This window comes from Crocodylus siamensis, chromosome 12 (genome assembly GCF_052110815.1).
Source record: "Crocodylus siamensis isolate JL-2025a chromosome 12, ASM5211081v1, whole genome shotgun sequence".
NCBI lineage: Eukaryota > Metazoa > Chordata > Crocodylia > Crocodylidae > Crocodylus > Crocodylus siamensis.
Genome location: NC_143406.1, coordinates 19,288,590 through 19,316,125, shown reverse-complemented (window position 1 = coordinate 19,316,125; position 27,536 = coordinate 19,288,590). Strand labels below are relative to the sequence as shown.

At 46.3% G+C, this 27,536-nt stretch overlaps 1 protein-coding gene across 6 annotated transcripts in view; it reads right to left on the bottom strand.

Annotated features, from left to right (window-relative positions):
- Positions 1 to 218: 218 nt before the first annotated feature.
- The window catches only part of SLC45A1 (solute carrier family 45 member 1), a 102,225-nt gene continuing 74,907 nt past the window's right edge, over positions 219 to 27,536 (bottom strand). For 4 of the 6 annotated variants that reach the window (XM_090024715.1, XM_090024714.1, XM_090024713.1 and 1 more), the window contains exons 2-9: positions 24,821 to 25,228; positions 18,812 to 18,904; positions 18,108 to 18,332; positions 15,010 to 15,746; positions 12,954 to 13,107; positions 7,214 to 7,390; positions 2,038 to 2,243; positions 219 to 525 (exon numbers count right to left, since the gene is read on the bottom strand). In XM_090024715.1, the coding sequence (XP_089880841.1) occupies positions 259 to 525; positions 2,038 to 2,243; positions 7,214 to 7,390; positions 12,954 to 13,107; positions 15,010 to 15,746; positions 18,108 to 18,332; positions 18,812 to 18,904; positions 24,821 to 25,228 (2,267 nt within the window). In that variant the 3' untranslated portion in view covers positions 219 to 258. Of the gene's footprint in view, positions 526 to 2,037; positions 2,244 to 7,213; positions 7,391 to 12,953; positions 13,108 to 15,009; positions 15,747 to 18,107; positions 18,333 to 18,811; positions 18,905 to 24,820; positions 25,229 to 27,536 lie in introns of those variants that run through there. The other 2 variants (XM_090024718.1, XM_090024717.1) reach the window with 2 other exon arrangements.

Here is a 27,536-nt window from a genome sequence, read left to right as displayed (position 1 = left end):
TTTCCCCTCCACCCCCCCACTCCCCTGCACTACCCCCAGTACCCCTCGCCCCTACCCTCGTTAATTTTTTCCACCTGACTGCAATGCCCAACTTCAGACACCAGGGGGCAGTACTGGGCAGGGACTCCTCCCCACCCCCACCTGCCTGCCATTCCCAAGTCCCTTCATAGCCCCTCAAGCTGCCGAGTAATGAGCGCATGGAGGCATCTACTGGCCCCATTTGCTTTTATTGGCTCCAGTGCAGCCTGTGCGTACACGTCACACTGTTTGCACAAGTGGCTGCTGTTCCTCTGGCAGCTCCTCAGTGGATGGGATCTCGTAGGTAACACAGAGAGAAGAAAAGAGGCAGCCAGCAAAAGCCACAAGGCTAGCAAAGTACATGACGCCGTTGGCACTGCCTACCAGCGCAGTGAGGGGGCCCATGGCCACGGATACCAGGATCTGTGCCAGGAAGTACTGGCAGCTCAGCAGTGAGATGTCCACGCCCATGCCACGCCGTGGGCTCTCCACACTCAGGCCAGCAAACTGCAGAGGAGAGAAGCACATGTGAGACCTGCGGCATGGCTGGTTCCACAACAGCCCCTGCGCCTGCCTGAAGTCTGGGTCCATTTGAGGTGCCTGCCCAGTAATTATCTTAGAAGAGCTGGGGGGGGAGGGAACGGGGGAAGCTTGGTTCTGTTGCAATGAACTAGAACTGGAACTGGGGCTGGGGCTGGGCTGGGGAGTCCAGCTCAGAGCTAGGGCACCCCAGGGTTGTGGCAAGCACCTTGTTCACTAAACAAGCCTGCCTGGGAGGTGGGAGAGCTGTTGAGCAGGAGATGAACACAACACAACTGTCAAGGTGTGTGACTCCTGGTTAACTGCTCCCTACCCATAGAGCACTCCATTCTGCTTCAGCTCATGCAGGGGCACAGGGGTGTGAAGGAGTGCCCTACACTAATCTCTTCTGCTTAATTCTCAGAGATGTCAAAGCTAAAATTTCAAGTACTGCTGAAAAACTGCTATGCATATGCAGGCTGTCCATATCCAAATCACAAAGTGAAAGTCTCCTGTCCAGCCTAAGGACTGTTATTTACCAATTTCACATTTCTAACCCAAACTGTTGCTAAAACTGTTCATATAAAAGGGTTTCTTTTAGAGTGGGAAAAGTGTTTATCTCTGACCCTCCAAAATGTTTGAACTGCTTAAGTTTACACTTTAAAAATACATTCAGAAAGTGGATCTGAAAAACATCAGCTTCAATAACACAAGTTTGAGCAAATGTGAAGGACTTAAGGGAGGGTTAAACTATAAATGCTTATCTAGAGCTGCAGTTCATGCTCCAACAAAAATGTAGTTTGCCTGAATATTAGATCTACAATCCATTCAGCAGCTATAACCTGTGCAGGAATAGTCTCTCAAGGGTATTTCCCCTATGTTTATACTGCTGCAGTGTCAGAAATGCAAAAATCTAGTTGGTCTAATAAAAGATATTACCTCTACCATGAGTTCTGATTCCTTTTGCCTCTAGACCAATACAGCTACAACCTGAATACCTTAACAGAAGTCTTGACTGCCTGCAACATGCCTAATTCAGCCATTCTGCTCCTGTCCAGCTGGCATATAACCTCTAGACATAGTTTTTTGACAGAATCTACCCAGCATCCTTGCAGGGACATTAGTAGTGTATGGCCAATGCAAGCTTGTGTTATGAACAGATGTCTTTGAAAAAATATTTGTCTCCTTAATACTATGCAGCAGGAATCAGAGGGCAATGGGGAATGAAAAAGCCATAAGCAGTGTTGGAGAAACTAGAGAGAACTTTCTGCATGTAACTGGCTACTTAGTATCAAGAGATGTAATTAATTTGTTTAAAAAACTGACTCTGTGTGTGCAGAAAACAAACAGCAAACAAAAAGGGCAAAACCATTTAAGTTAGCATGATATTTTTCAGCATTCATAGATGCCAGATCCATAGAAGGTGGAGTTTTTATGATGGATTAATGAATTGGATAGTGCTGAAACTTTTAAGGATTCTGAATGTAATAAAGAACTTACCTTTTTATTCTGGTAATAATCACATAATAGAGAATAAGGGAGTGTGCAGAGTGTTGAAAATAAAATACCATAAGTTACACATAGTGATAAAACCACATAAATATTTCTGGAGAGTGTAGCCAAGCCTGTGCCAAGTCCAAAGGCAAGATATGCTATGAAATAGAGAGTGCGAATAGTGAAGTATTCCTCCAGCTTTTCTAGTATGGCTGTAAAACAGAATGTAAAGATAACAAATTACACACAAATACAAATTACAATTTTTATTTGTATTACACATTACAATTACACACAAATACAAATACACTGCATTTCCCTCCTTTATTCTTGTTGGTTATCTTGATCCTCTCTGTATCTTGTCAGTGGCTTATAGATCCAACTTTTGAAGAAGAATATGAAGGACATGTAAGATTTTTGTTTCCAAATTAATTGACAGAGATGTTTGTAAGGAAGATTATAAGAGGCAAGGATTTTGTAGGGATGATATCTAAGACATTCAGTTAAACAATATCCTAAAAAAATCCATATCTCAAATTATTTCTGGATCATTATACCTACAACAGCACTCTTGCACTGCTATAAGGAAGGTTGGCAGAATGAAAACTAAAATTATTTATGAGTAGAATAAATAGGATTTCAGCTAGTGTTGTTTGTAGGACTATTTTGTTTTTGTTTGCACTTAACAGGGCTGAGAGCACAGAATGTTGTCCCTATATGTACTTGGCATTCTAAATAACTAACTAACTAAGACAAACAGCTTCAAATGATAAACAGCTTATATGGCTAGGTTACTTTTACTCCCTATCACAGGTCCAGCTAAGGGCATTTGATACAGCTGTACCTGGTTTTCCTGTGAAGCAATGCCCTGAAGCTTCATCTGAAATCCTTACCAGAGGGAGCATGTCACATGAGACGCTTAACTGCACAGTAGCATAATTTACTGCAAAGTAAGCATGTGCATCTACATGTGCACGTGCTTACTATGCAGTATACCTCCCTAATTCCCCCTATGTCCTATGCCCCCTTATCTCCCAGCTCCCGCTCCACAATTGCAATCAGGGAGCAGGGTGCTAGAAGACCTTATCTCCAAGCTAGCTGCTAGCTGCCCCACCCCAAGCTAGGTGGTCCACCCGGAGCTGGGACCTGCCCCTCCCCTGCAGCTCTTTTGAATTCCCCTGCCCCAGATCTAGAAATCAGGGCCAGGAGCTCCCTGCTGCTGGGGCAGGGAGACACTGTCCTCATCCTGGAAGCAGGCAGCCCCCATGGCAGGGTGAAATGTCCCAGGCCCAGCCAGAGTCTCCTGGCCTAGTGCTCCCTGCCAGCCCCTGATGGCAGCCTGGAACTCCCCCCAAGGGCATCAGAGGCCCATTGCAGGCAGCAAATCTGTTCCCGCTTCCCTGCACAGGTAGATGCCTGCCTGGGATCCTTTACTTGTGGGTAATTTACTTGTGAATAAACTGATCTTGGACCAAATGCATGTGTAGACATGCCCACTGAAAGCTAAAAGGTCTAGAGTTTAAACTAGAAGCATCACTCGATCATGGAGATTGCATAGTACTAGTTTAGGTGAGAACCCGGCTCAGCATATGGGCTAAGAATTATGATCTTTATATTATTGGGATAGAAGGCCCTTTTGATATGTGCCTTTATGTGTTGGTATGTGCCTTTGCTTGGTCTGTGCCTTTATGTGTTGCATCTTTTTCCCAATTCTCAGGGAGTTTTTCTGAGGGAGTGAAAGGAGGGGATTTTTTAAATCACTTTGAAAGTTTCAGGTAAATTCCCCCCCAATATAGGTATTTCAGTACTTCTAGGATTTCCAATTCACGTGCATGTGTGCGCACACGTGTGTGTGCGTGCGTCCGTGTGTGTGTGAAAGCAAAAACAAATGTTATTTATCCAACTTCCTGATTGCCATGAACTTTTTTTGCCTTGTAAACCCCTATGAATCTGGCCAAATTCTTCCAGATCCAAAGATGCCTGGCTGATCCATGCCCATGTTGCTTTTACAGGGATGCAAACGATTTATGTTGTCATTTGCAAATATTTGACTGTCTTGGTGGTATTCAAAATAAGTTCCAAACAAGGTACTTTGCTGCTATTGTAGAAACTGAAATGAGAACGTTATCCAGGTAAGGGAGTTGGAGGAGGCATGAAGAATGTATTTCCATTCATTTAAAAAACTTTAGCCAAAGCATCTTGCATCTAAGAACTGGCTTGTCAAGAAATGTACAATGGAGTTCCAAGCCTTAGAAAGTAAACAGAGCTGGAAAATCTGCATTCCAAACCTACATGACAACTGAGCTTTAAATACAAAGTATGAATGCTATTTCAGGTCATGTGAAGTCCATCAACAGTTGGGTTCTTGACAAGATCTTTAAAGACATGGTGGTGGGGGAGTGGGGTAAGGGCAGACTCTGAAGTTCAGGTCTATTTTTTGTGATACAAATTGGTATCTTGTTGTCTCAGTGGAATTGTTTTCAACATATTCCACAAGAAAAATGTACAAATACTTTAGTGCACTTTCATTTGCAACCATTTACAATTAATTTACAAATAATTCCTTTGTCAAATCCTCACATCGTGTTAAGAGAGAGGTTTGGTAGTGTCTTATTGAACCAACTTCTTTGGAGATGTGACTTGTTATGCAACAAACTGTCAATACAGAACTGTTGTTGCATGGACAGATAGTGAACTTGGGGACTTAGATGGCAGATAATGTTCATCTTCAATGGTCAATTGAAGATATTCAGAAAACGACAATGATTGTGAAGATTCTTCGGTGCAAATAAATTCAGGATAAAAGTAGTGAACATTAAACTACATACTGATAATCTTAGGTACCTGAAAATTGTAAACTGTTAATAAATTGACTAATCTGAGAAATATTTGCAATACTTTTGACTGTATATTTGTTGCCTAAGTTCTGTCTTAAAAATAATATTAGAGATGTAGAATGTCATTTGGTAAGAAATACAAATTAAGAAAGCAGACCTCCAAAACGAGTGGAGGGCATTGTGTAGTTGGTGAATACTCTGGCACAGGAAAGGAAACAGGACCCAGCAGAACACCCATGACAGGAGAGAAAGTATCACCATGACACATGTTGTGTAGCATTTTGCTGCAAATAATCCCTTTGATTTCTCAGTATTTTTGAAGTAACACACTCATTGTATGGAATTTCACAGTATAGCATGCAGAAAATTGGAAGGCTCTAAGGATAGAGCCTGTGGCAGAAGGCCACCTCTGTTCTTCCCCAAGAACTCTGCTCTGTGACAATTTGGTTAGTATGGGCCCTGCAGAGGGTATGCACTTCACCCTATCTTGTTAGGTAACCTGAGCTAGATACATTCCTCAGTGAGAGGGGAAACCTGCTCCCACTGCCTACATGACTGGCATCAGATGCCTGGGTGAGGGGTTTGGGCTCCCTGGTGGGCTAGAAACTGCCAGTCTGCCCAGCAACCAGTGATGCATTGTTTGGCTGGCAGCCAACAGGTGCTGGCCTCCATTGGACCAGGTAAATGAGGTCATAAGGGCTATATAAGTTAAGGACTGCCCAGGAGAAGGAAGTAGTAGCCATGAGGAAAACTCAGAAAGAAAGAAGAGCTGGACCATCTGAAACTTGCTCTCTCCCTCAAAACTCATGATCAAGGAACTGCCTGCCTCCAGACGGAATCTCCACCTGCCTCTCTGGATGATACCTGTAAGTAAGCTATCTGAGATTTAACTAGATATATAGCTTGCAGTAACTCAGATGCATGATCAAAGGCTACTCCAGCCAGCCTGTTTGCTCTATGGGATTTCTCTGATACTACTCAACTCTGTACCCTATTCCAACCCTACTCCTTGTAACCAGTAAAGTTCTTCTTTGTACCTAGTGTGGGAGACTTATTGGGAGTGGGTCTAGATTATGCCTTGGGGTCCCCTTGGTTCAGCTGACTAAGGGAGACCACTACTTATGCTTCTGACTGAGGGAAGCACCCCAATTTCTTGAAGTGAATCAAGTACCCTCAAGGGCTACTAGGCCTGTGTTTCCCAGAATCAACCTTGTCCCTGGGTGGTGGCAGCTCTACCCCCAGGCTAGCGGGTGTGCTCCAGGAAGGGGGTCAGCCAGATGTGAGGAGCCCCGAGGGAGGCACTCAGAGCCTGGAAGGTGGTCGTGGCTCAGCACAGGAGCATCCCCTACCAGCCTGCCACAGAGCCTGGTGATGCAATGATTTTTTTTTTATATTCACAAACATTATATATGAACAAACATTTGCTAAAAGTTGTCAGTTTGAAAAAGATAACTATGTCATTTTACTGAAGGGGAACTGGGAAACAGATATTAAAGGATCTAACCAAGTGACTTAAAACCAGGACTGAAATACAGAATTGCTTGTTTCCCTGTCCTGAGCTAAAGCTCCAGACCATGCCACCTTCTAAGTATATATAACACGAAGATTAATTTCCTTGTTGACTCAGGCTTGCTAAGTCATCTAGTTCTAGGAGTCTTGAGTCTCAAATTGGATATCATACAATTGTACAGTTGCATTATTTCATCAAAAGTCTCATGATAATTTTGTGTTTTTTCTTAAAAACCAACATGCAGGATCAAGTTCAACAAATCTTTATTAACTTCTTATTCCTTATACTGACACTACAAAGGTGTGGAGCTAGGCATTTCTTGAAGTACTGTACGCCTTTGAAACAATAACTTTTCATGGTGGGGGGAGAATATAATCAAAGAGTACAGTAACTTATCTTCTTAAGTTATATGCAGAATCGTTGCACACTTGCTGTTTATAATTAAACAGAATTCTACCTCAGAAAAGGTTGTGCATCCTTGGTTGAAGACTTCAGATTCACAGCTTATGTGTTCATGAGGTTATTAGGAAACACAAATAACTAAAAACCATGTGCATTCATTACTGTGCATTAAGGCAGCCTAATGCACATTTGTTTAGTACATCACATTAGAGGTACATTTAATGTGCATTAGGAAAAATGCCTAAATGCACGTGTAGATGCTCCCAGTCCAGAGTAGCAGATATCCTTACTTTAAGGAGAAGAAAATCCAAATGCAGAAGTACCTCAAACTAGTGTGCTAAACTGCTATATAAGTGCTAAAGCCAAAGTGCCACTTATTGTAGAACCCTTTTTGCTTATTTGTAGCAGAGTGTGAGAAAGTTGTGCGTTGTACCTGAATAGAACGCAGCACTGAATGCATAGATACACATTCCCCAGCAGCCCATCGTGACCCCAGCATTATATTTTTGGTACTCATCTGAGTTGTGAGGTGCTTTGGGATTTCCTTGGAATACTACTTCTCCCATAAAGTCTGTATAGAACAGTAGCATCCCCTCAAATGACAGCCAACCTGGAAGAAGCCAGAAGCATTGTTTGTTTGTTTATAGTTATAAAATCAATTATAAGCTTCCTCTCAAAGCGGTGGGAGAAAGCCAACCGTAGAATACTGTGAAGTACATCCCATAGATTGCTCTTATCTTTATGCGGAAAATTACCAGAGGTTATTTCTCTCTATGCTATGCTGTAATCTTAATCAAAGCCATTCAGGATTTTAAATGTTAAAATTTACACCTTGAACTTCACTTAAATGGCACAGGCAGATTGCAGCTCATAGTATGGGTATTAGCAAGACAGGATACAACTAGCATTTCTATTAGCTTAAGTATGAGTAGACAAGATGTAACTTCACATACAGCCAATCATTGTTGTGCAATGTCAAGGTAAGAAAGGCATGGATATGCATTGCAAGTTTTGAGAGAAATTGCTGTACTTACCACAGCACTGGTAGCAAGTGCTTTTTACATATGGATGCTACCTGTGCTTCCTCTGGCCCTAGTAACCAAGTGGCTGTTTTTCTGTCCTAGGATTGTAGCTCCTTTACACCCAATAAGGGGTTTGAACCTCTATCTCAAACTTCCCTGTACAGTATGCTAACAACCATGATTCAGATCAGGCATTATCCAGTCATATCTCTAGTGCTCCTTTGGAAGCTAAACCGCTGCTTTTTTCATTTAATAGCCATTGGACTAAATGTATGGACAGCAGTGCTGTGGGAAAGTTTCTGTCCCACTGGGCACATCTACACATGCTATTAATTTGAAGTAGGCTTACTGAACAGTAAAAATATTGTGCAGTAAGCCTACTGGGGGAGCACCACTACACATGCTCCCTCTTGGGAGCAGATTTGTTCCCACCCTGCTCTACCCCCTTGCAGCAGCCAGAGGCAGATCCAGACTACCCCTGGGTGCTAGCCCGGGGGGCTGGCAGTGACCTCAGTGACTGTTCCCATGCATACACATCAGGAGGAGTCTTGATAAGCACAGGGTGGGAGAGCTGCTGCTGCTGCAGCTTGGTGCTGCAAGAGCCTGTGACTGCCTGTCATCTGTATCTGGCTGGGGGAGGTCGCAGCCAGATCCAGGCTGCACAGAAACTGCTCTGTACAGCCAGCCCAGAGCTGGCCAGGACCTGTCCTGGTCTGGAGCAGGTCCCAGCCAGCTCATGGCATAGGGCACAGGGCTGGGAAAAGTCCCCTTCCCCCCAGCTGGTTCCCAGCCTCCTGCCCCAATTGGGCAATTGGAGAATGAGGTTAAGAAGAATCCCCTCCTCTGCAGCTGTTTAACAGGCCTCTGTCCTGATCAGGTGATGGGGCCATGGGGCTGAGAGAGAGCTGCAGGGGAGGGGCTCCAATCTGCTAGTGATTCCCTGCCAAGCTGAGGGCTCCTTGCTAGCTACTAGGGGTGTGCAAAGTAGGCCATATTCGATTCAGATTCAGCTTAATTTGGGGGACAGAGATTCAATTAATTGATTCAGATCACTGTTCCCATTCAATCTGGCCAAATCTGAATCTGAAGATTCATCCATAGACACAGCTTTAAATGTTTTTTTCTACATACCTCGAGGTATCAGGCACGGCTCATGAACGATGCAATGCTTGGGTGGATGGAGACTCGCACAGGAGCACCCCCGCCCCCAGTGTGCTTGGCAGCAGACCCTGAAATGGACTGGAAGTTTCATAGTTTCTAGGGTCGGAAGGGACCTGAGTAGATCATCTAGTCCGACCCTCCACCATGGCAGGAAATAATATTGGGGTCAAATGACCCCAGCAAGATGTTCATCCAGCTTCCTCTTAAAAAACCCCAGGGTTGGAGCCAGTACCACTTCTCTTGGAAGCTAGTTCCAGGCCCTAGCCGCCCTGACTGTGAAGTAGCGCCTCCTGATATCTAACCTAAACCTGCCCTCTGCCAGCTTGTGATCGTTATTCCTGGTCACTCCTGGCAGTGCATGGGGGAATAGTGATTCCCCCAATGCCTGCTGATCCCCCCTGACTAATTTATAACAGGCCACTAGATCCCCCCTCAGCCTTCTCTTATGGAGGCTGAACAGGTTCAGGTCCCATAGCCTCTCCTCATAGGGCCTGCCCTATTGTCCTCTGATCATACGAGTGGCCCTCCTCTGGACTCTCTCCATGCTGTCCACATCCCTCTTGAAGTGCGGCGCCCAGAACTGGATGCAGTACTCCAGCTGCGGCCTAACCAGTGCCGCACAGAGGGAGAGGATCACCTCTTTGGACCTGCTCGAGATGCATCTGTGGATGCATGCCAAGGTACGGTTGGCCTTCCTAACTGCCTCTCCACACTGCCGGCCCATGTTCATCTTGGAGTCAATGATGACCCCCAGATCCCTTTCCGCCTCCGTGCTGACAAGAGGGGAGTTCCCCAACCAGTAGGAATGGTGCCGGTTGTTCCTCCCGAGGTGCATCACTTTGCACTTGTCTGTGTTGAATCCCATCCTATTCACATGCGCCCACCCTTGTAGCCTGTCTAGGTCTGACTGAAGCCTGATGCTTCCTTCTAGTGTGCCCACGTCCCCCCACATCTTAGTGTCATCAGCAAATTTGAACAGGGTGCTTTTTACCCCCTCATCCAAATCGCTGATGAAGATGTTGAACAGTGCGGGCCCGAAGACCGAGCCCTGCGGAACCCCACTGCCCACATCCCTCCAGGTTGAGAAGGACCCATCCACTACCACCCTCTGGGTGCAGCCCACCAGCCAGTTGGTGACCCAATTGACTGTGTGGGTGTCAACACCACAGTCCCCCAGTTTCTTTATGAGAATGGGGTGAGAGACAGTGTTGAATGCCTTCCAGAAGTCCAGGAAGACTATGTCCACTGCTACCCCTGCATCTAATGATCTGGTAATCTGATCATAGAAGGCCACCAAGTTGGTCTGACAGGACCTGCCACTGATGAACCCATGTTGGTTGCCCCTAAGCATGCAGTCCCCTGCTGGCCCCCCCTGGATGTGTGCCAGCATAATTTTCTCAAACAGTTTGCCAAGGGTCGAGGTAAGACTAACTGGCCTATAGTTTCCTGGGTCCACCACCGAGCATGTGGGCAAGTATTTGCAGTCCACTTCTGGGTCCACCACCGAGCATGTGAGCCTCCGCACCCCATGTCCCTCTGGCTCAGCGATCAGTCACATGAGGACCCTGGGTGCCCCCCCAGCACCAGGACGCACCAGTTGCTGAGCTGGGAGGTGGGGGTCTCCTGTGTGCTCTGCAGAGGACCTGGAAGTGGACTGGAAGTGCTTTTGGACCACTTCTGGGTCCACTGCCAAGCATGCTGGGGACCCCCCCACCACACTCTCCCATGGGATGCTCCATCCAACGCACCATCTCAGCATTCATGAGCTTCCTGGTACCTTAAGGTATGTAGAAAAAAGATTTAAAGCTGCGTCTATGTCTAAGTCATCAAATCTCTCTGAATCAATTCAAAGGGTTCCAATTTGATTCAGAGAGATTAAAGGGTCTCCTGATTTGATTTGGATTTGGCCACTGAATCTGGCTGAATCTCTGCCAAATTGAATCAGTGACTGAAGCGTCACACAGCCCTACTAGCTACCCCATCGGTGGGACAGCTCCTGACTGCCTCCTGCTAAGCAGGGATTCCCTGCCTACCCAGGAGCCAGCAGCTAGCTGCCCTACTGGTAACTCCTCAGTCCCAGCACTGCTCAGATCCCCACTACTGTGTGAAACTAGGATCCCCACAATATCAGGACCAGAGGGAGAGGGAGGAGGGGTGGAGAGAGGGACCCAGTCCCCATACTGAGTGGCTGGGGGAGCTGGGAGCTGAGCAGCAGCATGACCAGGTGGTCTGTGGGCATGGCTGACCAGGAACAAAGCTGCTCCCAATCAGCATCTACACAAGCCAAGTTTAATACCTGTATTTACAGGCACCAGCTAACTGTGTAGTAGGTTAATTTACTGGAGGGATGTAGGCAGTGTGGTCCCCGAGGGCTCAGTCCTCAGACCCGCACTGTTCAACATCTTCATCAGCGACTTGGATGAGGGGGTGAAAAGCATCTTGTTCAAATTCGCAGATGACCCTAAGATGTGGGGAGAAGTGGACACGCTAGAAGGAAGCGATAAGCTGCAATTGGATCTGGACAGGTTACAGTGGTGGGCAGATGAGAATAAGATGGGATTCAATACTGAAAAGTGCAGGGTACTGCACCTAGGCAGAAAAAACCAGCAGCATACCTACAGGCTGGGGAATTCCCTTCTTGTCAGCACAGAGGCAGAAAAGGATCTTGGAGTCATTATAGATGAACATGGGCCGCCAATGCGGGGATGCAGTCAGGAAAGCTAACTGCACCTTGTCATGCATCCACAGATGCATCATGAGCAGGTCCAAGGAGGTGATTCTTCCCCTCTGTTTGACATTGGTCAGACCACAGCTGGAGTACTGCATCCAGTTCTGGGCACCGCACTTCAGGAGGGATATGAACAACATTGAGAGGGTACAGAGGAGGGCCACCCGCATAATCAGGGAGCAACAGGGCAGGCCCTATGAGGACAGGCTACGAGACCACAAGAGAAGGCTGAGAGGGGATCTGGTGGCCATCTATAAACTGGCCAAGGGTGACCAGCAGGCAATGGGAGAGTCCCTGTTCCCCCCGAGCACTACTGGGAGTAACAAGGAATAACGGCCATAAGTTGATGGGCAGTAGATTCAGGCTAGATATCAGGAGGCACTACTTCACAATCAGGGTGGCTGGGATCTGGAACCAACTTCCAAGGGAAGTGGTGCTTGCTCCTACTCTGGGGGTCTTTAAAAGGAGGCTAGATAGACACATTGCTGAGGTCACTTGACCTCAGCATCCTTTCCTGCCCATGGCAGGGGGTCGGACTTGATGATCTGTTCAGGTCCCTTCTGACCCTACCAACTATGAAACTGCACAGTAGCTAATAAGCATGCTTATCTAGTGTTTACTCTACTGTACAGTAAAGCATCTTGTGTATACACACCCACTGAGAGACTAGAACCTAGGGCCCGCTCCCATCCAGGGCAACAGCCATCTTGCTGAACCATACACCTGGCTTGTTTTTTCCCTGCTCCCACATATTTCCTTGTCTTGACAAACTTCAAGAGGCATGCCAGTGATCAGACTAGATAGGCACATCTACACATGTCATTAGGAGCAGCCATAAATTGCAGAGCTTATTGCTCCACAGTTTATTGTTCCTGGGAAGCTGTATGTGCACCCTGACTGCAGCACATTAAGCTACATCACAGCAGCCCCAGCTTGCAGGGAGCCCAAGGGGTCAGCCTGCCAGGCTGGGGCTGCTTCGACGAGGCTCAGTGTGCTACAGAGAGGATGGATGGGGCACAAGAGTGCTTCAGTGCAAGGCTAGTCAGTAGGCAACCCTAGCAATGAAGCACCTCGTGCCCCAGTCAGCAAAACATGGCTTTTTGACACTCTTATTCTTCAGTTTCAGAGAAAATTATCAAGTTACTAAGGAAAGAAAATGTTCTGGTGTTGGTATCTCACCTACCATCTCTGTGGAAAATCAGGTCATAGTTATTCAAATGTTTACTTTCATAACCAGTGCAAAGTAGTACTTGTTGGTTTACCTAGGAAGTGGTTGATGCAGAGGTTGCGCAGAGCCGTAGGCATGTGGCAGATGGTTGAACAAAGATGTTTCATGGAAAGTGGTTGATCAGAGATCTCACCTGATCCATTCAGCTCACTCTCATATTTCACACCATTCAGTAAAATATTAGCGACCTGTATCATAAGAATTCCAAGTTAGCAAGCAGTGTAAGAAGCCCTTTAAATTTACAGTATTATACCTCTGACAAGTAATTGAAAGGACTAGACTCTGCTACCAAGTAAACCCTGCTTCTTTCTTGTAAAATTATGAAGTTTGCATTATGAAATACCAAATTTAGCCATTTTTTAAATGAAATTTCATCATTTTACAAGAAAGAATTAAAAACTGCCACCTGGAAACCTGAAAGCTGACAACTTGCTCCTGCCTGTTGCTCAAGCTAAATTTCAATCTTCATGCTGCTCAGAGGCACCTAAATAAAAGGGAAATTCCCTGCCCAGGAGAACATTCTAGCTCCCCACTCTCCTGTAAAATGTGAAATACCATACCCAGAACAAAACAATTCTACATCCAGCTTGCCACCAGACAACTCTGAGGTAAAAAAGCTGTTCGAACTTTTATCTGAACCTAATTTGCACAAAATGAAGTATTTCAACTAGGAGATTTTACAGCACCTTCAGCTCTCCCATGAAATATAAATTTTCATTTCCACCTAGGAGAAATTTTACAATCTTTGCGTTCTCCTGTGCCTGAAGAAGGGTGTGTTCACCCAAAAGCTTGCAAATAAAGAATGTTTTTTTCCCCCACAAATATCTAATTGGTCTAATAAAAAATATCACCACTGCCACAAGTTCTGATTCCTTGGTATATTCCCATAAATTCAGAGGACAGTGGAAGCAAGAGACCTGGTTTAACTAATGCTATTTTGCTGGTTGTCTCTGTGGCCACCCCTCTTTTGAGATTTCCTTCTTATACACACAGTGTATGTCTACACAAGACGTTTACTGCACACTTGACAATTAGGTGCAGAGTAAATATCTCAGTGCCTACACTCAGTGCCTATTAGGCTGGAGTAAACTAACTTACTTCACAACAGGATACTTGTAAATACAATTACTTGTAAATACAAATGCTATCCTGCTACAGAATAAAAAACTCTGCAGTAGCACACATGCCAGCTAGCCTCGCACTAAAGCTACCTCATGAACCAGCCAGCCGCTCCACAGCACATTGAGCTTGGTCAGAGCAGCCCTGGGCTGGCAGGATGACCCCCCAGGAGCCCTTGCCAGTCAGGGCTGCTCTGTCCAGGTTCCATGTGCTGCATCCAAATAAACTGTAGAGCTTATTCTATCCAAGGTATGAAGCATGTGGCTATACTGGCTCCACACTGGCCATGCATCAGCTGTTAGAGCAGTGGCAGCTCCAGTCAGGCTCTAGACTAAGAGCTGTCATTACTGTAACAGCTAATGGGTAGCCAGGCTGGGACCAAAGCAACCATATACTCTGTGCCTGGAACTCGTGCTAGAGGATAAGCGGGGAGGGCAGGCAGCAAATTCATCCCCAAGCTGAGAAAGGAGTCAAAGCCACAGCAGTTGTCAACTATCCCTTTCACCTCTCCCTCACCCCCTCTCCCCCCGCCCACTGCCTTGTACTCATATCTCAAGATGAGGGGCTTCCCCCCCCCATCTTAAAAGATGGGAGACACCTCATCTCAGATTCAAGTAAATATATTGTACTGCTTAAGGGAATCCCCATGTTCTCCCAAAGCTAACAGGCTGTTTGACATATTTCATATCATAAATCATCTTCAACAATCCCACTCATTTATTTTCTATATTTTTTTCTTTCAACAATATGCTTGTGTCACAACTTAAGGCACTGTACTTCCACATTTGCTTTTATAAACAATGGTCATAATGAACTATTAATTACAAGTAGTTATAGAAACAATAAAATCAATCCTAAGAAAGTGTATATTTAAACATTTGGAAGTTAGAAGTAAAAAATCCAAATCACATACATGGACATTCAGATTAATTGACAATTATATTGGTTCATCAGATAGTTATTCTTCTTACCTGTTGGCTGAAGGTTACATTCCTTCTGCTGCTCTCTGGACAATTTCCTTTTATGGTATTTGAAATGGCCAAGGTCTGGGGCCTTTTCAGGATCCCTGATGATTGTGGCTTTATTGCATCCAGTGAACCCACCCTTAGTGCATCTCCATCTGGCCCAGGAGTTACAGAATTCTCCCCTTGTTCCAGAATTCCATTTTCTTGACAGTAAAAGCCATCCCTTACTCTTGGAAAGCTCACACTGATTGTCTGCCTGGGCAAGCTTGCTGGGATTGCTAAATAACCATCATGTCCTCCTGTAAAGCAGTCTATGAGCACACTGTCAATATTTGAGGTCCCAAATGATGATGCAAACTCATTAATTCCTGTCAAGGAGTTGTCTCTGCTGATAAAACTGCCATATTTGGGTGTAAGTGGGCTGGGAGGAGAAATTGGACTGGTAAAACTTGCATACAAATGAGATGAGCTATGAGAACTGAGGTTTTCATTTATACCTTCCTCAAATAAGAGAGGTGGGGAAGGGGGAAGAGGAAGACTTGGACTCTTCATCACCTTTTTTTTCTTGCTAGAAGACTGCAGGGGCCTTTCTGGAATGCTAATTAGAGTCAAGACAGTACTGATGGTCAGTATTATTGACGTGAAGACATAAATGACACGAAGTTGCCCTCCTATGGCTCTTCCAAAACTGTTTTTTTCCCAATTTATTCCTCCAACAACATAACCAAAACCACCTCCAAGACCTAGTAGAAAAACAGAGCTGCGATTATTTTTCCTAGTCAATACCTAAAGAAAGTGCAGCACTGCACTTTTTAAATCACACATTCTGAGCTACTATTCTAGCTGATATTTTTAAATTCAGAGCTAATCCCTTAAGAGATATATAGATCAATTTAATAATAAATGAATAGCCTGTACCAAAAGGACCACATGAATGCAGAAAGGGAAAAGGTCTGTTGATACACAAGTGACTGATATAAGCAAAACTGGATGTCAAAAATTCCGCTTTAACCTTAGCCCAGCTCAGCTAATGACAAGCCAGTGTAATGTGTTGCATGTTGTCATTATCCCATGACCAGAGGCACTTACCTACCTAAGGAGTAAAAATGTTCTCCTGATTGCAGTAGGATCACTTTTCTCCCTCTAAATGATGTTGCCATCCCACCTATTTCAATTGCAGGGACAAAAGAGGGCTTTGTGGTAGGCTACTTGGGATGCAGTGTATTTCACTTCGGAACTTGTGAGAATCTTTACTACATCTCACATCTCATACATCTGTGAAATGCACAAATACCAAAAGATTTCCATACTGCTTTTATTCATTTTACTAACCATTGTTTACTAAATTCTGTTTATAGTGCAGTGAAAGGGGAAGGTAGTTCCACAATCCAAAGTTGTATCTACTGAACTTCAGGCATGTATACACCTTTATACCCTGCCCCTATGTCAGGGCTTGTTTGCTTATGACCAGGGATCTGGGTTTTCTATTTTCCATGGAAAAAAAGCATGGATTTTCCCTTTTACCCAAGAAAAACACAGACTTTTCATTTTAACAGAGAAACACACAGTTTGCATTTTTGCAAAGAGCTCTCTGCAGGTTGGCAGAGTTCCAGCCTACAAGGGGCTGGCGGGGACTGGAGAAGGGTGGTCAGGAGGGGGTACCATATGCATGCACAAGTACATGGCTGCCAGGCACACTGGAGAACAGCTCCTGCAGGTAAGTCTAGTCGGGGGGGGGGACTGAGGCCCCCATAGGGAAGGAGGGAGGGAGTTAGGCAGGGCTGAGGCTAAGTCTGGGGCTGCTGCCCAGCTGTGCAGTGCATGGGGTTTGCAGGCCAGGGCTGGAATGCACAGGCGCAGGACCCTGGCGAGGAATGGAACAGAACCATGGGCAGCTCATCTGGGTGGCAGGGGGGTGGGGGCTGGCTCTGCCACTCCATGCACTCCTGGGGGAGGGCATGGGGAACACGTGCCCTCAAGATCTGTTTATGGAGTGGATGTGAGCTTCCTGCTGCAAGCTTGGGCTCCCCATGCTGATGCCCTTCCCCCAGGGTCTCCTCATCTCAGCAGGCAGGATGCAGTGTGGCAGGGCAGAGTGGGCCATGCAGGGAAGCTCCTTGCCACTGCAAGCTCCACACTGCCCTGGCAAAGCACCCCCTGCCCACCTAGCTGCAGCAGGGACACCAGTGCAGGGTTGTGCTCCTCACTGCTGCAAGGTGGGCAGGGGGCATGTCACCAGGGCAGTGCAGGGCTTGCAGCAGTGGCACCAAGATTCCCTGCCCTGCCCGGCCATGCCAAGATTCCCTGCCCTGCTGTGCCGTGCCCTGTCCCACAAGGCAGGGAGCCCGAGCCTGCAGAGGGCAGCCTGCAGCCAACCCCACCCCCCGCCCCTTCAAAGATCTGAGGGACACATGCCCTGGGACTGTGCACATCAGTGGGAAGCCAGCCCTCTCCACCCAAGCCTGCAGTGGGCAGCCCGCACCCCTTCTTGCCCTCTCAAAAGGGGTCTGCTCTGGCCATGCCACCTGCAGGGGAGGGGGAGCCGGGCTCTGCACTCTGCCCTGCTGCAGCAGCTGCTGCCTCCCAAGGGCATCAGCCAGAGCTTGGGCACTGCTCCAGGGGCCAAGGGGCTGTGGGTGGGGAATGAAGGGTAGCAGCAGGGTCAGGAGAGCTGTGGTTGGGGAGTAAGGGGCACCAACAGGTCTGGGGGGCTATGGCTTGGGAGTCAGGGGTCTGGACCTACATCCTGGTGAGCTAAGGGGGCAGGGGAGTTCTGATTTTCCATAATAAAAAACCCAAGATCAAATACCAAAATGTATAGGTATTTAGAATTTATTTTGCTATAGTGATTGGTACGCTTCCAAACTGCTTTAAAATTGTAAATATATCAATAAAATATTGTGTTCAATTGATACATACATATATATATATATATATATATATATAGTGGTGTTTCATTTTAATCATGGATTTTGGGGGTTTTATCAGAGAATTTGGGGGGGGGGTTAAATCAGAGAACTTGCAATTTTTTATCAGAGACATCCAGGATCCCTGCTCATGACCAGCTGGCTACATGCCATGAAAGAAGATGTAAAAGAGCATACCTGCTAATAAAGCATGGATGTTAAGGCCCCTGTCCTGATCCACTGGGCTACACACATCCATCATGTAGGCATGACTAGGATTGTCTGCTGAATCTGCACTGAAGTCCATTAAGACAACTCCACAGACTGTGAGAATTATCCCCCATTTATGGTTATTTACAGTGTCAGCCAAGGCAACGCCAATATCCCTGCCATTCAGCATAAGTGTGAGTCCCAATAATGCTCCTAGAAATAAAGAATTAGAGCTGTCATCAGGGAGAGAAAATTAAACTGAGAAAGCTGCGCCCTGTTCTGCTTGTATTACTCTACCTCATGCTCAATACAGAAGCATTCCTCTACAATTATCACAAGCTTTTGGATCTCTGATTCATGGAAATATTTTACATGTTACCATTGTCCAAGCTTTTTAGTAACCCCCACTATTCCTCCCATGCCTGGCACTGTAGAGAATTTTCCCATTATATTCCTTTATTTGGAGTCTGGTTTGTTTTATGCTGATAAGCTGTCATATATTCCTGCATCAACTCTTCAGATCTAGGATAAGAGGGAACCCTCCAAGCACATCACTCAGGCCTCTGCTCTGGCAGAATGTTAAGGATCTCATGTTCATGGTACTGTCTTAATGAGAGATAGCAAACAGATTCTCATTGTCCCTCTTACTATATGGAAGATGAAGCACTTTACATTTTTTTTCAATGACTCACCTATTGCCAGGACTAGAATGAAGGGTCTTCTCCTTCCAAATCTAGATGTGCACCTGTCACTCCAGGCCCCCAGCAAAGGCTGCAGTAGGAATCCTTAAAAGAGTAACACACCAGAAATCAGCATTTTGTTTCAGTGGCTGAATCTACACAATATATTGACTGCACTGGACCCCAAGACTACTGTGCAGTAGTGTCACATGGCAGAAACTGTGATAGAACACTACTGCACAGTAGTTTTGGGCCACTGCACAGTTGGTGTCACAAAAAAGCCATCCATCAGTGCTACTGTGCAGAAACACAGGTTACTGAGCAGTCATTTAGTACTTGTTTATACAATGACTGCACCATCAACATCTCATGTAGACATGGCCACTGAGGATTTAGAATGAGGAATTCTATGGCAGGCCATGCTGGAAAGTAGGGCCATTGGCTAGTTACTTCAGGTGTCTGTATCAGAACACATGGAGCCTGGGAAACAAGCAGGAAGAATTGGAAGTCCTCACACAGCCAAGGAACTATGAAGTGATTGGAATAACAGAGATTTGGTGGGATAGTGCATATGACTGAAGCACTGTCATAGATCAGTACACACGGTTCAGGAAGGACAGGCAGGGGAGAAGAAGAGGAGGAGTCACACTGTATGTAGAAAAGCTGCATGATAAGGCTGTAAAAAGCTTCGGGTGCTGATTTGATTCGGAGGAGATTTGGCCCAATAAGGTGGCCAAATCTCTGAATCTGAAACGAATCAGGGGACCAGTTAAAATGTCCAAATCAATTCAAAGCTCTCTGAATCATTCTGGAAAAGATTCAGAGAGCTTTGGCAATTCAGGCAGTCCCTGCTGGCTGCAACAGGGAGCTGGACCCAGACTCCACGCTTGTAAGTAGAAGGTGGGGGAGAGGAGGGTGGAGGGGACCCTGGGGGAACCCCTGCCAGGCCCCATCCCCTGCCTTCTCCCCCAGTCCTCCTAAGTGCCCTCTGACCCCCGCCCACTCTCCCAGCCCCGCCCCCCCATGGCTGCCCCACCTGCCTCAGCTCCCAGTTGTTTAAAAAAAGCCCCCACTCACCGGCTACTTTGAGGAAGGGGGGATGATCCCTGCTGCCCCCCACTGCCCCATGCTGTGTGGGGGGCTCTATCACGAGCCCTCCCCAACTCCCACCCGCTCTCCCAGCCTGCCCCTATGGCTGTCCTGCCTGCTCCAGCTCCCGGTCCTTTAAAAAAAACAAATACCTAGACTCACCAGATGCTGCAGCAGCCTCGGGGCTTCTGGGGGCTCATGGCAGAGCCCCCCATGCAGTGTTGGGCAACAGGGGGCAGCAGGGATTGCCCACTGCCTGGCACAAGCTGGTGTGTCGGGCCTTTTTTTTTCCCAAATGCCAGGAACTGAGGCAGGCAGGGCAGCCAGGGTAGGATGCTGGGAGAGTGGGCGGGGTTTGGGGTGCTCATGACAGAGCCTCCCCATGCAGCGGGAGGCAGTGGACCTCGCCCCCTTCTTCTACCCCCACCTGGCAGCAGCCAATAAGTTCAGACTTTTTTTTTCAAAGAGCCAGGAGCTGAGTCTGTGTGGGGCTGGGAGAGTAGGTGGAGGATGGGGGCCTGTGTGATTCAGAGATTCGGCTGACTCAGCAGCAGCCAAGTCTCCAAATCAGATTCAGCCAAATCAATTTGGGACAGTGAATCGAATCACCGAATCAAATCGCTGTCCCCCAAATTGGCCAAATCCAAATCCAAAGCAATTAGCCGCTTCACACAGGCCTATGGCGTATGATTGCTCAGAGCTCCAGTACGAAAGAAGAGAGAGGCCTGTTGAAAGCCTCTAGGTTAGGATCAGAGGAGATAGCAAAAAAGGTGATGTGGTAGGTGTCTACTACAGATCACCAGACCAGGGGAAGAGGTAGATAAGACTTTCTTCAATCACGTTTCCTAATAGTAGGCCCTGGTTCTCATGGACTTCAGTCACCCTGACACCTGCTGGGAGGGCAATACAACACAGCACAGGCAATCTAGGAAGCTTTTGGAGAGCTTTGGAGAGAACTTTCTGGTGTAAGTGTTGAAGAGACCAACTAGGGGCTGTGCTCTTCTTGACATGCTGCTCACAAACAGGGAAGAATTGGTAGGAGATGTAGAAGTGGATGGCAACTTGGGCATCAGGGACCACAAGATGATTGAGTTCAGGATCCTGACAAAAGGAAGAAAGGAGAGCAGCAGAGTATGGACCCTAGACTTCAGAATAGCAGACTTTGACTCCCCCAGGGAACTGATGGGCAGGATCCCCTGGGAGGCCAGTCTAAGGGAGAAAAGAGTCCAAGAGAGCTGGTAGTATTTTAAAGAAACCTTACTGACAGCACATGAACAAACCATGGTGGTGTGCTGGAAGAATAGCAATTAGGGCAGGTGGCACACTTGGCTTAGCAAATCACTTTTCAATGAGTTCAGACACAAAAAGGAAGCTTACAAGAAGTGGAACCTTGGACAGACAACTAGGGAGGAGTATAACAATATTGCTTAGGCATGCAGGGATGAAATCAGGAAGGCCAAAGCTCAACTGGAGTTGCAACTAGCAAGGGACATGGAGGATAATAAGAAGGGGTTCTATAAGTATGTCAGGAGTAAGAGGACAATCAGGGAAAGTGTGGGTCCTCTACTGAATGGGAGAAGCCACCTTGTGACAGAAGATGCAGAAAAGGCTGAAGTGCTCAACGCCTTTCTCACCTCAGTCTTCACAGGCAAGGTCAGCTCCCAGACTACTGCACCGTCAGCACAGTTTCAGGAGAAAGTGAGCAGTCAGCAATGTTGGAAGAACAGATTAGGGACTATTTGGAAAAGATTGATGTTTACAAGTCCATGGGGCTGGAGGGGATTCTGGAGGGGTGCTGCAGGAGTTGGCTGATGTAACTGCAGAGCCACTGGCCATTATCTTTGAAAACTCATGGTGATCAGGGGTGAGGGGGTCTGGAAAATTGGAAAAGGGCAAGTGTAGTGCCCATCTTTAAGAAGGAGAAGGATCCAGGGAACTACAGACCAGTCAGCCTCACCTCAGTCCCCACAAAAATTATGGAGCAAGTCCTCAAGGAATCCATTTCTAAGCACTTGGAGGAAAAGTGATCAGGAACAGTCAGCATGGATTCACCAAGGGCAGTCATGCCTGACCAACCTGACTGCCTTCTATGATGAGATAACTGGCTCTGAGGATGGCGGGCAAGCAGTGGACATGATACATCCTGACTTTAACATGGCTTTTGATATAATCTCCTGCAACATTCTTGCAACCAAACTAAGGAAGCACAGGTTGGTGGAAAGAAAACTGGCTTGATCATCAGGCTCAACAACTAGTGATCAGTGGCTTGAGATCTAGCTGGCAGCCGGTAACAAGTGGAGCACCCCAGGGTTGGTCCTGGGACAGGTTTTGTTAAATATCTTCATTAATGATCTGGAAGATGGGATGGATTGTACCCTAAGATGGGGGGTGTAAGTAGATACACTGGAGGGTAGGACTATGTTTCAGTGTGACTTAGATACGTTGCACGATTGGGCCAAAAGAAATCTCATGAACCGCAGCATGGACAAGTTCAAACTCCTGCATTTAGGATGGAATAATCCCATGCACAGCTACAGCCTAGGGACTGACTGGCTAAGCAGCATCTCTACAGAAACAGATCCAGAGGTTCCAGTGGACAATAAGATGGACATAAATCAACAGTGTACCCTTGTTGCCAAGGAGGATAACAGCACACTGGGCTGCATTAGTAGGAGCATTGCCTACTTTATTGAGGGAAGCGCTTATTTCCCTCTATTCTGCACTGGTGAAGCCACATAGGAGTTTGGGCCCCCCACTACAGAAAGGTTTTAGACAAGTTGGAGAGAGTTCAGCTGAGGACAACAAAAATGGTTCAGGGGCTGGGGAACATGACTTCTGAGGAGAGGCTGAAGGAACTGGGCTGATTTAGTCTGCAAGAAAAGACTGAGGAGGGATTTGATAGCAGCCTTCAAGTACCTGAAGTGTGGTTCCAAAGAGGATGGCAGGGGATAAAGGTGACAAGCTGCAGTGGTGTGAAGTCCCTGGGTTCCAGAGCCATGCTTAAACAGCAGCCCCAGCAGCCACATGGATTAATACCACTGCTGTTGCTCATTGGTAACTTAGCTCACAGACAACCCCCTGATCCAGATCTGGCCCATGAGGCCCAACAAGTTTGACACCCCTTCCTAAGACACTCTGCTCTGTATAAACATCTTTGCCTACTTCACTTGGAACTTCCTTATAACATTAGCCCCATATATGCAGGCAGGTCAATATCTAAGCCTGCAGTTAGCACTGATGCTTGAATTACACCAGGCCAGTTGGGGAGACAGTGGCTGAGCAAGAAAATCATTTCTTCTCTATTTAAATCAGTTTTAAAAGTACGAAGGAAGACAGAAGGATGCTTCCAAATTACAGGGTAATCCATTCTGCTACTCTTCCTGCAGAGAGAGGTAAACCTCCTATTCCAACTCTGTGAAGAGGAATACAACACAGTCCCATCATCAGGAAGCAAAACCCTGGAGGGACAAGTAAACTCTGTCCCATCTCTTGGCTGCCTTGTTTAATTTAAAATACTCCTTGACACTTGATCCTGCTTTTTGACAGGTCCACAGGGACCAGTATCTATTCCTTCACCTCTTTTGGATGGGCATCCTGGTTCTTCTTCTTTAATTAATTTAATTACGTTGTAAATGTACAATCTAAATAGGCAGACTTCTGGAGGTTTGCAAATAAAAGGTAACTAATGAATAAATCAGCAATGAGACAACCCTTTCTCATCATGGCTGCCCCATCCTATCCAGGGCCAGTGATCATTCTGTCTTCTGTGGGTGCATCTACATGAGATGTTTACAGCAGACCTCACTAATTAGCTTCACAGTAAAGTCTCAGCGTCTACACATGCAACCCTATTAGACTACAGTAAACTAATGTGTCCAGTTCTGTGCGCCCCACTTCAGACATTGAGAGGGTCCAGAGGAGGACCACCCACATGATCCGGGGACAACAGGGCAGACCCTACAATGAGAGACTGTGGGACCTGAACCTGTTCAGCCTTCACAAGAGAAGGCTGAGGGGGGACCTGGTGACCATCTATAAACTCACTAGGGGGGGACCAGAAGGGTTTGGTAGAAACCTTGTTTCTCCTAGCACCCCCTGGCATAACAAGGAATAACGGACACAAGTTGTTTGAGAGTAGGTTTAGATTAGACATCCGTAAGAACTACTTCACAGTTAGGGTGGCTAGGATCTGGAACCAACTTCCAAGAGAAGTGGTGCTGGCTCCTACCCTGGGGGTCTTTAAGAAGAGGCTTGATGCCTACCTGGCTGGAGTCATTTGAGCCCAGTTTTTCTCCTGCCCAGACAGGGCGTCAGACCTGAAGATCTACAAGGTCCCTTCTGACCCTACTTCTATGATTCTATGATAATGAACACCACAGTAGGATAGAATCTGTAAACACTGCATTGTAAATACTGTACTATCCTGTTGTGGCATTATTTAGTGTGCTGCAACACACATGTAGACACTAATGGGGCTGGCTGGGGCATGAGGTTGCTTCAGTGCGGGGATTGTCTGCTGGCTAGCCCCACACTGGAGCACCCTTGTGCCCCAGACAGCCCCTTTGCAGCATGCTGAGCCAGGTTGTAGCAGCCCTGGGCTGGCAAGCTGACCCCCCCAGATCCCTTGCCAACCAGGGCTGTTCTAAACAGATCAATGTACTGCAGTCCCAAGCACATACGTAAATGCAGTTCCTGGAAGCAGTAAATTCTGGCTCAAGCTGAGCCAGAGTTTATTGTGTGGCACTAATATCATATGTAGTATGTCACAGGCAGTGATTCACAACTACCACATAAGTTGTGCAGTTAACTTATACAATTAACTGTTCAGTTAGCTTGTCTGGTTACTTAAATAGCAAAGAAAAAAGAGAATTCAGTAGTACACTCTTCCTTTATGGAATGGAAAAGTAGAAGAGTAAAAATAAGATTATCTACCTAATATTGGACTGATAAACCACACCATTCCATATAACTGATCTGGCAGCCCCATCTGAAGCAGCACAGGAGTCACATAGGCTGTCTCCATGGCATAGCTGAACTCAATCCCAAAGAGGATACATCCATTAAATAAGAGCTCTAGAACAGACCTCTGAGGGTGAAGATCCCCAAAGTCAATCAGCTCAATAGGACATGGGGTATTTGGGGGAGGTGGAGGAGAAGGGCGGATGTGTTTCCTTCTTTTTGGGTGCCTTTTAAAGTTGTTGGCACGATGACTGATATGACGTGTTACTGATCCAGAATAGCCTGAGATTTGTGATCTCCAGAAATCCTGCGAAGATAGGTTGTGAAAGAGAGCCTCAGAAGGAGGAGTGGCTGCAGTTGATGGGATCATCCTGGTTATTCCTGTGAGGAAAAAAGCCAAAGTTCAGTACTGACATGAAAAAGAAATTCCACCAAATTTTATCTGCTGAAATTGGAGTCTTTTTCTTGCCATTCAGTACACAGAGTGCCTCAGCCTTTCAGAGGACACATTTTTGCAGGGCTGACAGAACCTTCTGGGCTAGCATCCTAGTAGGGCACAGTTAATACTCATGTGACCTTTCCTGAGTATTGCCCTCAGAGGTCTCAACAGTTTATGGATTGTATGTTGACACAGGAAAGAAGGCTAGAGTGCCTGTGATGTAGAGCATTCTCCAGTCCATTTAGTCAAGGTAGAAACATTTACTTGTGGTTCTCATAGAAGCTGTAGTTGTCCTTTTCCTCCTTCCATTTTGTGAAATCTAGGGCAGCCTATCTTGTGGACTCAGACAGCTGCCTTCCATATAAGTGGTGTTCCCCACATTCTTGCTACGCTACTTCTCAGTAAGTATCAGCAGTTGCTTTTTTATTTTAAATTAAGTAAAACTAGGAATGATGGGGAAAAGCTAAGCGCAGAGACACAGTTTCATAGATCATACTCCTCTTTGCTGGATTTTAATTCTTATATTTTTTTCGGAGGAATCAATATTTTTTACGATGGTAGAGTATGCCCATCACGGTCACTTGCCTTTTTCAGTTCATTATTTTGTCCTGAAATTTACCCTCTACAGTTTGAATTCATATCACCAGCTCAGTAAAACCAGATAACTTTTCATCACCTTCTCTTCTTTCCGAACCTTTACTTATTTCTTCATTCTCTTCCTTCATACTTCTTCCAGACATGTCACTAGTTCCAATACTCTCCTGACAACAGGAAGGTTCCTAAATTATTTAAACTGTTGGGGTTTTTTATAACTTAAAATATATAATTGCCATTTAAAACAACCTGTTCTGGAGGCTTCTAAATTTTGGCTCTGGTGCAGATCTATAGAAGGAAAAATATTTGCAGTTTGGTAAGACAAGGTTTTATTCATCTTTTCCCTACTGACCTTTTGGTTTTTAGCACAAGTGGTTTGCAAGCTTATTGGTGCTGTGCAAAAAGCAGAGACCTAGTATGATTAGTCCTTCCCCGCCCCGTGGTGGGCTAGTAGGGGGCACTCCTGCCCTGAGCCACCCACGTCACTGTGCCCAACCACCTACCAAGCTCTGCATGACTCCACGGGGGCACTTCACATCTGACTGACCCCCTTCCTGGAGCACACCCACAAGCTTGGGGTCACTGCTAGCACCACCCAGGGGGCTGAACTGTCTGCAGTCCTGTGCCCCCCGGAGCACACAGGCCTTGTAGTCCTAGAAGGTGTTTGACCCACTGCAAAAATTTGGGGCGCTTCCTTTAGCCTGAAGCACAAAAAGTAGCCTCTCCTGGTCAATCAAGCCAAGGGAATAAAAAAGGCATGCCCAAACCTTCTCCCAATGAGCCCACCATGCTTGGTACAGTGGAGACCTTTATTGGTTACAGAGAGTAGGCTTGGGGAAGGTTACAGGTTAGAGAAATATCAGCGAATAACCTAGAAGCAAACAGTCTCAGCTAAGTATCTGTTTGGTATGCTTGTACATTACAGCAAGCTGTATAGCTATATAAGTTTCAAGTAGTTTTCTCACTTCAGCATCCTCAGCATCCTGAGAGAAGGGGAGCTGAAGATGTTCCAGCTGCCTGTATGAGACTTAACATGGCTGCTACCCCCTCCTCCTGGGCAGTCTTAGGTTATATAGGCCTTTTGACTCAATGAAAGCCAGGTGTTGTTGGGTGCCAACCAATCAATTCAAAAAGCATCATCGGTCATCTCCTAGAGTGACAGGAGTCGAGATCCTGTCCTCATACCATAAGATCAATGCAACACAATAGAAAGCTTGGTCCACCCCCCTCTCATCTGGCCCAGGTCACATAGGCAGAGCTGGTTGCTTAGCAACTGATTGACAGACAAGTGAGAAGACAATGGCAAGGAATAAAAAAGCAAAAAGAAAAGACTAAGAAGAGACTAGCATGGAATTGTTCCACACACCTCCCACCAACAAATATTTGAAATTCCTTAGGTTCTCACTCTGTCTCTATCTCAGGCAGCAATCATATCCTTCAATGTCTCAAGAGCCTTAATAGCAGAAGACTTTGTCACATGAGCAAGCTGAACCAGCTGGACTAGTTGAATGTATTTCCTCTTTCAGATTCAATGCTTTGGGCAGATTCACTCCTTTGATCATTGGGTGCAGAGGGAACAGGCTTCTGTTGTGGGTTCCTTTGGCCAGCTGTAGACCCATTTCCCCTTGCTACAGCCCTTGGTACACGGTATTCATG